Below are 15,424 nucleotides of genomic sequence, written 5' to 3' on the forward strand. Positions count from 1 at the left end.
GCCCCGCCCCGGTGCGAGGCTGAGGCCGGGGAGGGGACGGACGGACGGACGCGACTCCCCGAGGCCGCGGGTTCGTGCCTGGCGGTGCCGGTCATCCAGCCGTTTGCTCCGGGTGGAGTTCTGTCAGGGGGTGGGCGTGCTGGAGCCTGCCTGCAGATATTTGGGTTGTCCCCGTTGGTCTTTCGGGGTTTTTTTTGTTGTTTGTTTGGTTTTTTTCCATTTCGGTGGGGCTCTTCTCCCACTTTCTGGCAGTAAAATAGTTTCTGCTTTACGCGCTTAGGGGAGCTGCTAATTTCGCTCGTATTAATTCACTCATCGCCATTTCTGTAGATAGCGGCTACGGCTAACTCCCGTCCCTTCCAGAACTTGTAGACTTGTAGGCACGTTGGGTTAGCGTTACGGATGGTCTGCTTAGGTCCTCGCCTTTGACTTCTCTGCTGGATTCTCGCTCCACCGTTGATTTCTTGTCGACCTTCTGCAAGGCTGTTTGAAGAACAGATTATGACAGATAGCGAGTTAGGAACCAGGACCTTAAGGGATCTTGCTCTGGTGGTGAAACACCTACGGTGCTTCTGTGCAGACGGGAATGGACAGGCTCAGCCCATGAACTGCGTCTGTCCGAAAACTATAGAAGTGTGGCTACATGTGGTTGTGCCCGAGGTTGGAGATAATGTTTATCCAACAAACTTGAAATGAAGGCTCGGTGAGCTCGGATCTGTCCGCACCAGTCTGCACAGACTGTCCCTTAGTCTGGTGAAACATCTTCTTTGAGTTTGAGGACTTTGTTAGGCAAGATACGGAACGCTGTACGCTTTCTTTTGTGATACTAGGGCCTGATGTTTCAATTTATTTGTTTACATGTAGAAAGTCAACCGTGATTTTATACTTGTGGAAACATAATTAGTAGTTGCTTATCGCTACTAATGGAGAAATACCGTATGTTAAGTTAGAGGGATAGGTTCAAGTTAATATGGTGATGGGTTAACAGCATGGAGTTGTTAAAATAAACTTGGAGTAATTTCTAGTTTTCTGTCAAACAGGCTTCTTTGTGTGAGTTGAAGAGTGCTAGACTGACATCGCGTGACACTGCAACCAGTATTTGACTACTTTTTTTGAAAGTTGGTTAACAACATGTTTTACTATTTTTAGCATTATTTTCAGGTAGTAAACCTGTGGACCTCCTTCAAATATCACTATTTTATTAGTATTCTGACATGGAAACATTAACATTGTAATCTGGAACAAAACCTTTTCAGGTAAAAGCTCTTCATTTGGAAAAGTGAAGGGAGGCACTGACACTTTCCTCTTTCTAAGCTGTTGTTTAGTTGTCAACAGGTATTTAGTTTATCCTAGAGCATTATAATCAGTTTGTAGCTGAACTTCTGTAGGATTTTAGAATTAAAATTTTGCTTGTTATTTTAAATGGCGTATTATTTATCACTTCACAGGTAGGATTTTCTTAAGTGACATCATGTTTAGCCTGTGTGTGGTGTGCACGTGTGCATGCACAGACATTGGCATGCTTACTAGTGATGTCTTGGACTTCTTAAAGAGATTTCATCTCCTTATAGTTTTTTGTGAACTTTGCTTTTGTTCTGTTCTATCTCAGTTTCTAGTTTTCCTGTACAAGCAGGATTTATTTTTGCAGAGGACTGGATTAGGTTTTTCTAACAGAAAAGTGGGTGTTTCAGATGTGTTTCTCTTGATCGTGGCTTATGTAATATCATACTTCTATTGAAGAAAAATACTAAGCGTGCTTGACACCAAAATGTAGGAGTACTGATAATAAAAATACAGAATTTCACTGAATATTGTGTCAATCATATCATGCTTCATTGATTTGAGTTACTTGGTTGGTGCCCACTAGGTATACTCACTTCTCTAAAGTCTGTCCACATTTTGGATTTATTCATGAAGTAACGCTCTGAGATATATTTTACTTCAAATGGTAGTGTAATTAATGTCATTTACAGATTCTCTCTCACCCTGGAAAAGTTACTACATTTAAAGAATAACGTAGATGCATCTGTGAGTTAGTTATCGTAGTGTTAAAATATTTCTAATTTATTATTAAAGATTCCCATGGATCTTATTTATGTGTGGAAAAGTGATACTTTACAGTTAAAACCTTAGCTATAGAATTTATTTTAGGAGTATAAAATTAATTGTACTTAGTGGTAGTAAGCTGTTTCAGAAGTTGCAGGCACTTCAGTTCCCCTAAGTAGATTTAGCAATGCAATGCCATGTACCTGAAATAGAGAAGTACATGATTTTCTACTTAGAAACTTTTTTAAAATAAAAAATCATGGTAGTAATGTTGAAATATGAATGCTCAAGGCTCAGTCCACACTGATACTCAGTGCTGTCTAGTCCACATGAGTGTTTGATAAGGAGATGGTACTTCAGAGACACAGGTGTTTGATGGAAGGGAAAATCATTGCACTGGCCATCAGTGTGGGATTGATAGCAGGACTGTGATCATCAAGGGTAAAGCAACACAAGATGAAAATGTGGGAGAATTGAGCAAGTTATGTGAATTTTTATGGGATGTTCCATTTAAATTGTTCTTGATTATCCATTAATGTGCAGTCTGAAAAATTTGGAAATGAAACACTTAAATTTTTTCCATTCACAGTACTTGTTTATATGCAGGGAAGCTTGTCAGTAATATAAAACTGCCGTTATGCATCTGAGATTTCAACTGCAATATTGTTTTAATAGTCTCTTTATTTTTGCAACTTGCTTGGTCTTTGAAGAACGAAAATGGGATGGACTGCATTTTCAGATATGGTCTCTCAAATGTAGCATTTGACATAGTGAAAATTCCTCAGTTTGCCACTGAATAATGTGTCTGGACTCTAATCCTGCAGCCTGTATTACAGCTATATTCACTTAACAGTGAAATCTCATGCAGTTCCGTTTGCAGGAGTGAGACCCTCATGTGACAATATGTGCATACAGAAAGTAATATGCTGGGCAGTCACAGCATGCTGGTTTTGTTTGCTTAGAATAATTTCTCATGAAAAACCTCTTCTGTTAATAAAGTATGTGTTCTTAATTGCAAACCGGTGGATATGGGCCAGAATGTAAGGATAGAATTGACAGAATGCTACCTGAAATAGTACAGTTTTTCATTTCACATTCCAAGTTTTTATTTTCTGTAAAATAGGGGTTTTTACAAACCTCAGAAGATTCAAGGTTGGGTGGTGTTCTTTTCATTTCCTTATAGGAAATTATCGGCCAAAATATGGGGAAGTAGGTATGGAATGAAATGATCTGTTCAGTTATGATGATGTTACCTGCTTCATCCTCTCCGTGTTTATAACTATCCTTTTAAGCCTAGTCATCATCATAACTTCCTATAGAAGTTAATTCCAAAAAGGTACTATTTGCTGGGTAAAAAGCAACATTTTAAAAATAGATGTTTTGCCTCTGTTTCTTGGAAGATAAAAGGACATTCAAATTGGGAGGCAAAATGAATGTAAATTTTTTGTATTTGTATACTGCTATCATGTCAGTGTGTACTGTACTTATGTATTAGATGCACTCATTTTATCTGTCCTTCATGTGTTGAACCCTCTCCCTACGCCATTGCCAGTGCCGTTCTTCTAACCCTTTTTATTTCAGATATGGCTCTTTTTACTGTAAATATTTAAACCAAAATCAGTATTTGGTATGTGATCGTCTTACTAAAAATGCTTTTGCATATGTCAGTCGATTTTTGTATCCTCTATTAAAGGGTGTAGCTGCATGAAACCTTACCAATTCAGTGGGGTTTTTTTCTGAAATACAGTGGGAAACAATCCTGAAATGGAAGGGTGCTCAGTTAGGTGAGATGTGGTATTGTTTTGCTTTCTAACTTTAATGGTTTATCCTGTCAGACTTTATAACTACTGCTGCACATTGAGCTGTCCACAATGACTCCTAATTATTCTTCTCGGAAGACTGGACTAATTTGAACTCATTGAGTATTTAGATAAAATCATTTCTCCTTGTGTGCATTACATTATATTTATTTACATTTCATCTGCTGTTGTATTACTCAATTTTCTAACTCAGGTCTTTCTGGAAATCTCTATTCTCCACAGTTTTTACTAACCCAAATAATTTCTTACTACTGGCAAATTCTACTGTTTCACTGTCTGCTTCCACTAATTGATGTTAACCATTGTTTTTAATGTCTGGTATACACCACATGGTTAACTTCTACCCTCTCTGAGCATCTTGGTTAATGTCTTGGTTATCTGAACCTTACTTATGAGATAAAATTCTTCAGATAATCAAAGGCTTGGAGAAGTAGTCCTTAGAGCTGAGCTGAGCAATCTCTCAAGTATGTAGTGTAGGCTTGCTTTCTTCTGTTGTTTATAAAGGAGCTGAAGTGCTTAGTGAGAGCTTCAGCACAGAGTTTTGTTTGTAGAAAGTGCACGGATGTCAGACTAGGGAGGTCTTGTCATTGAAGTAATGACAAGATTCAGATATGAAGTTTCACCAAGGTACAAGGGAAAAAACCAGCTATTACCGAAGTATCAAGAGTAAAATAAGTTACAGCAGTATTACGTTCTATGTACATATGTCCACATTTATACGTTATGATTTTTTTTGCTGTAGAATGGAACCTTACAATCTGAATGCTATGGGAACATATTGCTGATCAGATCAGTGAAAACTTGTGTTAATCCAATCTGGTGGGTGTTAGTTTAAATTTGTATTATTCTGACTGTATGGATGAGCTTTTTGTCATTTGTAACCTGTTTGCGTATGAGAAATTAGCTTAAGTGTGTGTGTTCTAAACGCAGTGACACGTGGATAGGAGCAGAAGAGACAGCAGAAGGGTAGGAGATTAGTGTTTGGTTAATCATGTTATACTGATTAATGAGCTCTAGAATGATGGCACTTTGCAATACAATAGTGGCAGGTTTTCAAGCTATATATGAATCATCCAGCAACTGGCAGATTTTCCTGAATTGATTTTATTTCTGTGTAGATCAAGTAGCATTTAAAGAATGGACAGTAGTTTCTGGAGCCCATTTTGCCCTTTTTCTGCAACCTGTCTCTAGTGCTAAATACGTATCTTCCTTTTTTCTTTTTTTTTTTTATATATGGTTTTCTTTCTATATTCAATAATTCCTTCCTTTCTCAGGTAAGATAAATTGTGACTTCTTACTTATCAAACTTATGCTGTATTTGCTTTAAAATCTGTTTTTCTTAATGAAAAGGAGTTGCTTCTTGAGAAGCTTAAGAAGTGTATCACTGTTCTGGGGTTTTTTGTTTTTTGTTTTTTAAACTCGGGTGGTTCCAAATAGTTGTAGGATACAAACCAATAACAAACACAGACTGTGGATGATATCAAGGTGGTTTTCAGTAGGTTGTCACACGCAACAAAGGGGGGGAATAATGGAGCTCTCGTTTTTGGAGATTTGTGTCTGAAGATGAGAGCCATCTTTAGTGGTCAGAACCTGTTTCTGAGAGGTTGGTGAAGTAACATTAAAGATTCTTTTCACTTGATTTCACGCACAAAAAATACATGACGAAGGAAAGCATCTGTTCTGTGTGGTGTTCGCTACCTAAATGAATAACATGTCATATGATCTTTCCCAAAGGGAAGCTGAAGAATCCAAAGCAGGTCATAAAATAAAAAGAAAAATTATCATTACTGGTGTTCATCTGACTAGTTCAAATCAGAGGCATTCCTTGTTACGAGATACATTTCACTCATTTATGACTTCTTTTTCTTTCTTCATCACCTCTGCAGCAACTCTTACAACATATATCATACTATTTTATTCATGTGAGTTCAGTGTCAATAGCCCCAAACTGAAGGATTTTACAGTTTTGCTTTTTTTTTTGGTTGAAGTAGTACAAAATGTCAAAAATTAGAAGGAAGGTCACAGTGGAAAATACCAAGACCATATCCGATAGCACATCCCGAAGACCCAGTGTGTTTGAAAGGCTTGGACCCAGCACTGGAAGTACTGCAGAGGTGAGTTGTAAAAGTGTTCTTCTTTTCCTCCCCACCCCACCATCTTCTTTTCCAGGATTTAGGTGGTGGGAAAGAGTAGCTCACAAGTACCAAATACTCAGATGTCACTGATGTTAGTAAAGGTGAAAAGAACTCCTTAACGCATGGATGTTCAACATACTAATACTAGAATTTTCAAATAACGTGTGTTGCCCCAGCTTCTGGAGAGGAGCAATAGTACTGTACATATTAATAGTATTTCCACCAACCTGAATTTTTCTCTGCCAGACCTGATGCTCATTGTTGATTATTTTTTTTAATTAGTTATATTACTGGTGGACAGAAATTACAGATAAATGGGAGTTAATGTGGAGTCATTTGTTTGTTCTGCCACACTCACACCAATGGTATTTCCAGAAATGAGTGTGAAATTCACCCAGTAATGTCTGTCTCTTAGACACAGTGCCGTAACTGGCTGAAGACTGGCAACTGCCTCTATGGGAACACATGTAGATTCGTACATGGCCCTTCACCACGAGGTAAAGGCTATAGCAGCAGTTATAGAAGGTAAATCAAGAACTCACTTTGAATTCTTCACATGCTGTAGGAAAATAGCTTTTGCAACTATGTCTTCTGTTTTCTTTTTTTTTTTAAAGTGAAATGCTGTGGTGTGCCTAATGGTATGTTTTATCAATAACCAATTGCATTGTGAAGCTGCTCAAAACAATTAATTTGACAACTTGCAGTGGGTTTTCCCAGGATTTTTGTGTGTATGTAGCTTTAAAAAATGAATGGAGTCCACTGGATGCAGATTACCTTCTTCTATTACTTGAAATGGGAAGTTCAAGTACCTTAATACATTTTTTTATTTTTTTACATAGTGTCACTGCAGCTTCTGATATGCCTTTCTGTCCTTTACTAAAATGCTGCTCTGCAACTACTTACAGCAGTACTCACATACTTGCCGCCCTTCTGCCTTTGCTATATTGTTTGATGAATAAGGTGTCTGTACTTTCTCTCCTGTTGTGAGAAAACACTTCTCTTCAAAACATAGTTTTGTGACTTTATCTGTCAGATATAGAACAAATACCCTGTATCATAGGAGGAGATCCAAAAAGTTACTTCATTTTTCAGAAGAGAGTATTTTTTATTATCTGCCTCTTCATGTGTTACTATAATTTAAAAATGTTGGGGTTTTTGACTGTCCTTTGTGTGGCGTAACACCTTCCTTAACTGACACTAAATGTGGCAGTAAGTTTGTAATATTCTTGCTATAAAGGACAAAAAGATAGTATAGTTGTGGCATAGTACCTCTTTTTATGAAGGCTTCACATTTTACAAATAACTGTGCTTCGTAATGCTACAGTAATGCCAGTGTATCCTCTAGATTATAGATCGGCACACTGAAGCATCAAAGTGTAAAGCAACAACAGGAAGGTTGGCATGGGGTTAGGATTCTGTTTCTGGTTCTTTTTCCTATTCCTGTGGCATACTCAGGATGATCTTGACTTTGCTTGTTTGATCTTCCATTGCTTCTAAGGTGGTAGCAGCTGGGATACAAAATATATCACTGAGTTTAATGTTTCTTTTGGTGTGTAAAAGATTTTATTCTGTTCTGTACTGAATGTTCCAAATGGGAAAAAGGAGTGATTTACTGGTAGAGATTAAATTTTAAAACTGTTAGAATGTCAGTCTCTCCTTGCTTTCAGTGTTTGGAACACTCAGTGCGTGGTTCTGCTTGGTCATTTGAAGAAAAGTGACATTTCTTTTAATGATTAAAGCTGTGTTTCTGCTTCACTGTCACCAATGACATTTAAGAATAATGTTGATTTACTTCTTTTTATTGCTAACTTTTTTTTACTAGGTCTGTATGCAAAAGTCAAAGGACAAATCTTGCTGCTTATTTGCCTGATACATTCAACATTTAATAGAGGTGTTCTTAAAAATAAAAAGGGCGAGGAAGCCCCTACCTACGCACCCTCCCACGCACACCAAAACAGACAAATGAAAAAAGCATGCTTGTCTTCAGAAGTTTCTACTGATGGCTCTTGGCCAGGCACAGAAAAAGCTGGTTTATGTACATAATAAACTCTTGGCATTTTCATGCCATTTAACATTACAGAGATTTTTACAAATGTTATCCAGGTATTTTGAACGCAGTTTTATTGGCTTCTTGCAAGCCAAGCTAATGCTGCTTCCACATCAGTTCAGTTCAAGCAGTACTCCTGCTAATGGGTCTGGGACAAGGTAATGGCGGCGTGTCTACACGTGTTCAGCCAGGCCTGCTGGTGAAGTCTTTTGTCTGCTTTGCAAGCAGTTTGGTAGGACAAAGCACATCTTGCTGCCTTTCTGTCTTGCCCATTCAATTTCATGCCTGTCCAAAATAAATCTCATTGTTAATGGTTTTATCTGACCATAATGCCTCCCATAGTTCAGTACATCACCAGACAGTAGGAAAAGGACTCTAAAATGAGAAAAAAAGCTCTTAAATCTAGTTACATTGTAACTCTGTTTCAGCATTAATGCTGCCTCTCACAGCATGAATGTTAATCTTGCTGTTATAAAAATAAAAGCTAGCATGTTTTTACATATAAAGCTTTCCTGAGGAGGGTATTAAGAATTCAGTAATAGACCTGCCAGTCTTCCAGGCATCGGAAGTAAGGAGAAGCTAACGAGGAAAGAGCTGTGTGTAAACATGCTATCACAGAAGGAATCTTGCTCTCTAGCTCCACTCGTAAATTGTTTGTTGCTTGACAGCTTCCTGCTGGTTCCCTTGTACTATTGTCAGGATCTATGCCATCGTAGTGTCCCTCTCTTAGCCTGATCCTCTTCATTCTGGATCATTACACAGGATTTAAAAACCAAACCAGCAGTAATATTAGGTAAGAACGTATGGATTTTGCAAGGTTCAAATATTGTGTGGGAAACTGAAAAACGAGACAATGTTTCATGAGCATTCAGTTATAATGCATACATTACACACTAATAATTGTCATCTGCCTAAACACTCATGTGTGCACATACAGATATTCTCAGGTAGCTGTGTTGTAATGTGTGCCTGTTGCTAGGTGGTTGTTCCCGACACTGTAAGAGGTACAGAAGCAAAGGGAGGCACCGTTACAAACGTGCATTCCCTAACCAAGCTGCTGAATATGGAGAACTGAACTGCTGCAGGAAGTAATGCTGTTTAAAATCACTTGACTGCACTGCTTAAAATTTAAATTGATGAAATTCTGCATTTTAGGCCTTATTTAAAAGATGGGCCCAGCACAAAATATTAAGTCATTAAAGAGAAAATTTTTGTTGAGTAGTTTTCTTCTTTCAGTGTACAAGGATAATGCTGTGGAGCCTTTTGTATGAAAGGTTCTACTGGTTGCAGTCTAGCCACATCATCTTAAACTGTAGAGGTAAAATTGTAGTTATCTGTTGAAATTCAGCAGTGTGCATTACCTGGCATAACCAAAGATCCCTTTTGGAGGGGAGCAGGGGGAAAGTTATGTAGTAAAGAAGCCATTGTATAAAAATTAAAATTGTGGTATACCTGAAAGAAAAATCAGTTAGTAGACCAGCTTGGTTTTCTGTGCATTAAGCCAAAGTATCTGAAAACAGTCACAGCTTCCTGAGTAATTATTTCTTAAAATTTGACAAATTTTCAATCTTATTTTATTAGATTTCTTGGGGGGTCATGATGTTTTTTGGGAAGGAGGGGTAGGATGGTTACCATGACTTTGCTCTAGTGTTCTCCTAAAGCTGAAAACAAACCCCAACCCCCAAAACAACAAAACCAAACAAAAAACCACCAACAAACTTCAACCCTAAAGCTATAGCTTTTTTCATTTCTGTTATTTCCTGATGAATGTTGTAATCCTTAAGTAGATTTGAATAATGTTTTAACAAAATAAGTTTTTTTTCTTCTCTCCCATACTGAAAAGGTATTAATTGAAGGTGAAATGGTTTGGATGTTTCTTTACTCCAGCATATAACTTTAAAAAAAAAAAAAAGTATTAAAAAGTATTAAAGTACCAGATGTCTCTCTAGAAAGTACATGAGCTGCATTCAGTGTAAGTTCTCTTGCTTCCTCCTTCAGCTACTGGGTTTTTTTCTGAAATTGCTCCTCTTGAGGAACAATGTTACTAGTACATTATCTATAATCATTTTGCCTTTTAAATTAATTTTCAGTTTCACAAATACAAATCATTTGTGCCGTAGCTGTTATATTATTAAAAATTAAGGCATTGAATTGCCACTTTTATGTTGCAAGTTTATTTGCTGAGGTAGCTGATGGTTGGAATGCTTCAGAGAGTTTCAGTAATGCAAAGAAATTACCTTTCCAAGATGGGAGGAGAGGAAAAAAATCCCACCTTGAATCATAACTTTTGCTAAAGCCAAATGCTTTAAAGATGATATAATCGTGCATGCAAAGAAGATAACTTGTTTATATTTGTATGCTGGATATTATTTGATCTTTCTTAGTGCTGCAAGAAGCAACACGCTACTGTTTTGTACCTTTCCTCTGATCTAGATTGACCTGTATTTACAATTTCATGAAGAATTAAATGCATTTAAAAATGACAGCAGTCACTGGTCTTTTTCTTCTTAGATGACACCTTATGACACAGTTTAAAGAATTAAATATAGACAGCATTGCAAAAGAGGAAATGGAAACCAATTACAGGTTTTCAAATATGCACAGGTTGAAAACAAAATTGTATTAATTTAGATTTTACATGCATAAACTGTGAAAGACAGTTTACACTTTGTGTATTATGTGACAGAGGAAGGGTGGGAGAAATAATACTTTGTAAATGGAAACCCTAATTCAGTCTGAAAAACAAAACAAGTGCAAATTTCATTATTCAAATATTACATATAAGTCTTCTAATCAACTAAGGCAGCATCAGTATCTCTTTATGATTCTTTAGTGTAAGCTGATGAGTACAGATCCAGTGCTTTCATACAAGCGTTTCAAAGAAGTATCTGTAATTACGGCTAACAGCCATCACAGAAGTACCAAACTCAATATCAAGCCAGATTTATGTGAAGAGAAAACTTGTTTTCTTGAACTGAAAGATCATTTGAAGCAGCTCCTACATCCCCTTTGCTTACGAACTTGTTTGAATGCAAGGGTTGTTCTCCTTTAACCCATAAGGGATAAATGAACTTGTGAATCCATACTAAGAGGTAAAAAAATTATATAGATGTCTTGTGGTAGTGTAGGATGTTCCCCCTCCCTTCCCACATCACAGTAATACCTTTTACAGAAAATATACCTTAAAGTTGCATGACTAGTAGAGTTCATCCAATATTTTGTAATTAAAGAAAGAAATAATTATGTTACTACAAGATGGAAAATGGAGGAGGCCTCCAAGAGTGAATTTCTGGTGCATGGTCTTGCAACAGTGTTTTTTTTTGTGTGGCAGTCTCACCAAGATCTTGGGAAGATGGCACCTAGGTCACATTATCTCCACTTGCAGACTTCATCTGTATTCAGAGTTGTGCTTCTGTGTGACTATTGTTGCTAGTCTACAGTAGTTTGACTCTGCATTAATTGCATTTTTATTTTTTTATATATATATACACATATAAAGATATATGTATATATAAAAATCAATGCAGCTTAGAATATGGAGAAGGCTAAAGATATCTTGAAAGACTTGGTAGGAGAGTGACTGTGAAACACATTTGCATGATGGTCAGAAAAAGAAGATTTGTTCTGGATAGGATCACCTGCAGCTGATCTAGAGTAGTAACTGACTCATGCCATATATACATACAAGTAATTTTTCTTCTTAGAGTCAAGTCTTCCTTGATGTTCTGAAAGAGTTCCTTTTTTAGAATGCTTAAGCCCATTAGAATGGAGTATTTTTTTATTCATCCACTGTGCTTCTGGGTGGGAGGTTTAGATCTTTCTGTATATACTAATAAAAAAAAATTAAAAGACAGGTTGTATTCCTTTAAAAATAGTCCCATAGAACTGGTTATATTATGCTTCTGTATTATACAGGTCACCGGAAAGACCCACTGGAGATCTTCGTGAAAGAATGAAGAACAAACGTCAAGACGTTGAGGCAGAGCCACAGAAACGAAGTACAGAGGAGTCGTCCTCTCCTGTTAGGGTAAGAATGGAGTTTGCAGAACTCCAGAATCCCTCAGTAGAAATTGGGCAGTGTGTCCTAGAAACCTGATCATGGTGACTTGTAATATTTAAAAAGTTTTAATGAACCTATCATTTTGTACATAGCTTGTGGCATATTTTATTATGAAGTGTCTTAACAATTGTATTATTTTGCAATTTTATAGCACTTTGGTCTTTTGGTTCGCAAAGATTTTATAAATCCTGCAGACTAAAATATGTTATAAATACTGATAAATGGGTATTTAATAACAGTACAGACTCTTTATTACCAAGAAAGTGTATTAACAGTTGTTCCAATCATCCACTATTTTTCCTCCGACACTTATTCATATCCATTGTTTACATGTATCCCAAATCCAGTTGTTCATCCCAAATTTGCTTCTGATGAGACCATGCAGTTACTGTTGTGCTGGTTCATTTCGCCTTCCTCCTCACATATTCATCAGCCATCCCAACTGCTCACTTTTGAATTTTGCAAAAAATTCATTCATTATCATTCTCATTTTCTTATCATCTTTCTGCAACCCTATACCCTTCAAATATCAGAAATTACTTATTTTTGTGTTGTCTGCTCCTGATGTTACAAACAAATAGGGGCAGAGTTTGTAGTGTGACCGTGCACCTGTATAACAATAGCACCAGTGTATTCCTGCGTCATGTTTTTTAAGACCATCTTCATATGAATAATGATTAAAAGTTTTTATTTGTGAAAAATCAGTTTTGCTTCTGCAGGTATTAACAGTATTATTTTTTTTTCTCTTGGTCTGTTCCTACTTGCTGTGTAAAATGAGTTTATATGTCAGGTGTAAAGAAATCAACAGCAGCTGCTATCATTAAATTAACAGAATGGCTTACCTTCCAATCATGTTCTCAGTTGCTGTTAATTTGTGTAAACTTTCAATCTTTTTACTCTTTTACTTAAATGTGTTTCTTTTATTTTCTAATAGTTTGAATAAACTGTTAAGTACATGGTTGGTGGGAAAAGTGTTTTTTCCAACCGTTATTAAAAATTTACTGTAACTTCTTCTTTCCTGGTACATCTCAATTTTGATGTAATTCTTGCTTTTGGTTAGTTAACCCTGCTTTTTATAGTGTTCTGTTAATGTAATAATAAAATACTCTAAACAACTAAACCCCAAGTAAAGGTGAACTGGAAGCAGGAATCAAAAGGAATTGGAGAATTAGTGGGTCTGTTAAAGTACCAAAGAATTATTTACAGGATAAGCACACTGTAGAGAAAAAAATACTCTGCTTCAGTCTCATAAAACAGAAGGCTGAGGAAACCACTGAGCTTTTGTATTAGTTGCATGGGGGCAACTCTCAAAATACGGGATATCCAAAGAAAATATTCTGGAACAAATAGATGAAGAGGGACAGTCGTCAAGAGTTGCATTGCAAAGAACCAGGATATCTAAAAGAACAGAAGATTGAAGTGACTGAACTGCTAACAAAAATCTTGCTCCATCATTAGAGCTACTGTTGTGGTGGCAATCTAATATGTAACGTTTCCATCTCTTATTAAAGCTTTTGGGATAACAGAGGAGCTGGATAAGAAATCTTTGTTTTGAAAAAATGAAAAGTAGCTTGTTCCACAAAAAGTTTCATAATTGTGGGGTTTTTTTTAAAAAAAAAAAAAGAGCAACACTGTTCCTGCAGACAAAATTTGTGCTTCACCAGTCTACTAGTCTGAAACTTTTATGGGGAGTAGTGGCTAAGAGATAACTGTGACACAGGTGAAACCTTAAATAGCTTCTTTTGAAACGAGGCTTTTGAGCCACATAGACAGTCAAAGAATAGCAGGTATAATATTGTCAGGTTTAGAAGCCAGCTAAGGGGAAAATTTTAGATTAATTTCAAATGATGAAATTACAGAGGATGCTATGGTGCTTCATCTAAAGAGCTATAACTTTTTAAGAATGTTGAAAAAATGTTGGACATCCCAAATGTCAAACTTTGCAGAAAATAAGAAAACAGTAGTTGAGATTACTAAAGTCTGAGGAATGCTGTAGGGGTTGGGGAAAGAGAGTTTTTGGCAGTACAATGGCAGATGAAACTTGATGTTGGCAAGTGCAAGGTGTAATGCACAATGAAGAAAGTATTTAAAACAATAAATCATGAATGAGTATTTTAAAAGTAACTGACACCATCCAGTAGAAAAAAGTTATTGTGGACAGCTCAATGAAACCATCTGTTCAAAGTGCAGTCACAGTTGCAGAAGCAAACACTCAGGTATATAAAGATGGAATAGAAAATTATCAATATTATGCTGTAGAAATTCATGGTCCAGTTTTATTTGAAATGCTGTTTGGTTGTGATTGCCTGTATGCAAGACAATACAGTCAAAGGTCTTTTTTAAGTGGGCAAGGAGGTGAGAAAGAGACTGGAGAGAAGAAAGAACATGTGGTGAATGTATTTAATGTATGGGTGAGAGAATGTAAATTAGATGCGTCATATTCATACTTTATCCCAGTAGAAAGAGTGGCAAATTTGAAAATGAGAAGGGAAATGCTATTTACGTTATATATGACAATTCTACCTGATTGCCAGAAGATGCAGTCAAAAACCTGAATAGGTTCCACAAAAAGTTGAGATAGTATAACTAGTATAAAATCTTTTTAGAAGAGAGTTCTTGTTCTGTGGAGACATAAGATAACTTGTACAATCTGTATGTATTTAGGAAGAAACTTTCTATATGGACAGCTTATAGAATCTATCCCTTATTATTTTTTCATGTCTTGTACTATTATTTTCAGAGACAATATGCTGCGTTACATGGACAACTACATTGAACTCCGTTGTTTCTGTGTTTCTCAGATTTGTGTTTGGAATTACTTCAGCACTGTATATTAGTGTATCAGTTATTATACAAATAATTAGATAAGGTTCCTGCTGTTATTGTATTTAGTTGGAATTTTTTATGTTGAATTTTTCTCCGTATTATGAGAAGACAGTTACACTGGAGTATATGAAGTATTACCTAAACTGTTACCTGGGAGTTGTGTGTGATTTGGGAGAAACAGTGGGAAGAACTTAATGTATGTTTAGGAAAGGTTTTTGTAAGGAATGTGTATCACTTGTTTCATATCTGTGCTTTTTGTCACTGTGGCTTTTGAATATTTCCACTGGAAAAAAAAGTCAGCATTGTCTTCCATCTCTGAAATGGAAACAATACCTGTTCATTTCAGGGAAACTTCAGATTCATTTTCTTGTATGTTTGTGTAGTGTGGTAGTAGTTTGCGCTATAAAGGTATCATACCTAGAGCAAAATAGTACTGTTCTTGCCCAAAAGATTCTAGCTGTAATACGTGATAGCTTATTCTAGATTTAAA

General features: G+C 36.4%; 1 protein-coding gene across 4 annotated transcripts in view; it reads left to right on the forward strand.

Annotated features, from left to right (window-relative positions):
* The first annotated feature begins 30 nt into the window (after positions 1-30).
* ZC3H13 (zinc finger CCCH-type containing 13) overlaps positions 31-15,424 on the forward strand; it is a 48,940-nt gene continuing 33,546 nt past the window's right edge. For 3 of the 4 annotated variants that reach the window (XM_010583401.1, XM_010583403.1, XM_010583404.1), the window contains exons 1-3: positions 202-5,980; positions 6,417-6,526; positions 11,964-12,075. In XM_010583401.1, the coding sequence (XP_010581703.1) occupies positions 5,864-5,980; positions 6,417-6,526; positions 11,964-12,075 (339 nt within the window). In that variant the 5' untranslated portion in view covers positions 202-5,863. Of the gene's footprint in view, positions 123-201; positions 5,981-6,416; positions 6,527-11,963; positions 12,076-15,424 lie in introns of those variants that run through there. The other variant, XM_010583402.1, reaches the window with a different exon arrangement.

The sequence above is a fragment of the Haliaeetus leucocephalus genome, unplaced genomic scaffold (assembly GCF_000737465.1).
Source record: "Haliaeetus leucocephalus isolate CR32 unplaced genomic scaffold, Haliaeetus_leucocephalus-4.0 Scaffold897, whole genome shotgun sequence".
NCBI classification, from domain to species: Eukaryota; Metazoa; Chordata; class Aves; order Accipitriformes; family Accipitridae; genus Haliaeetus; species Haliaeetus leucocephalus.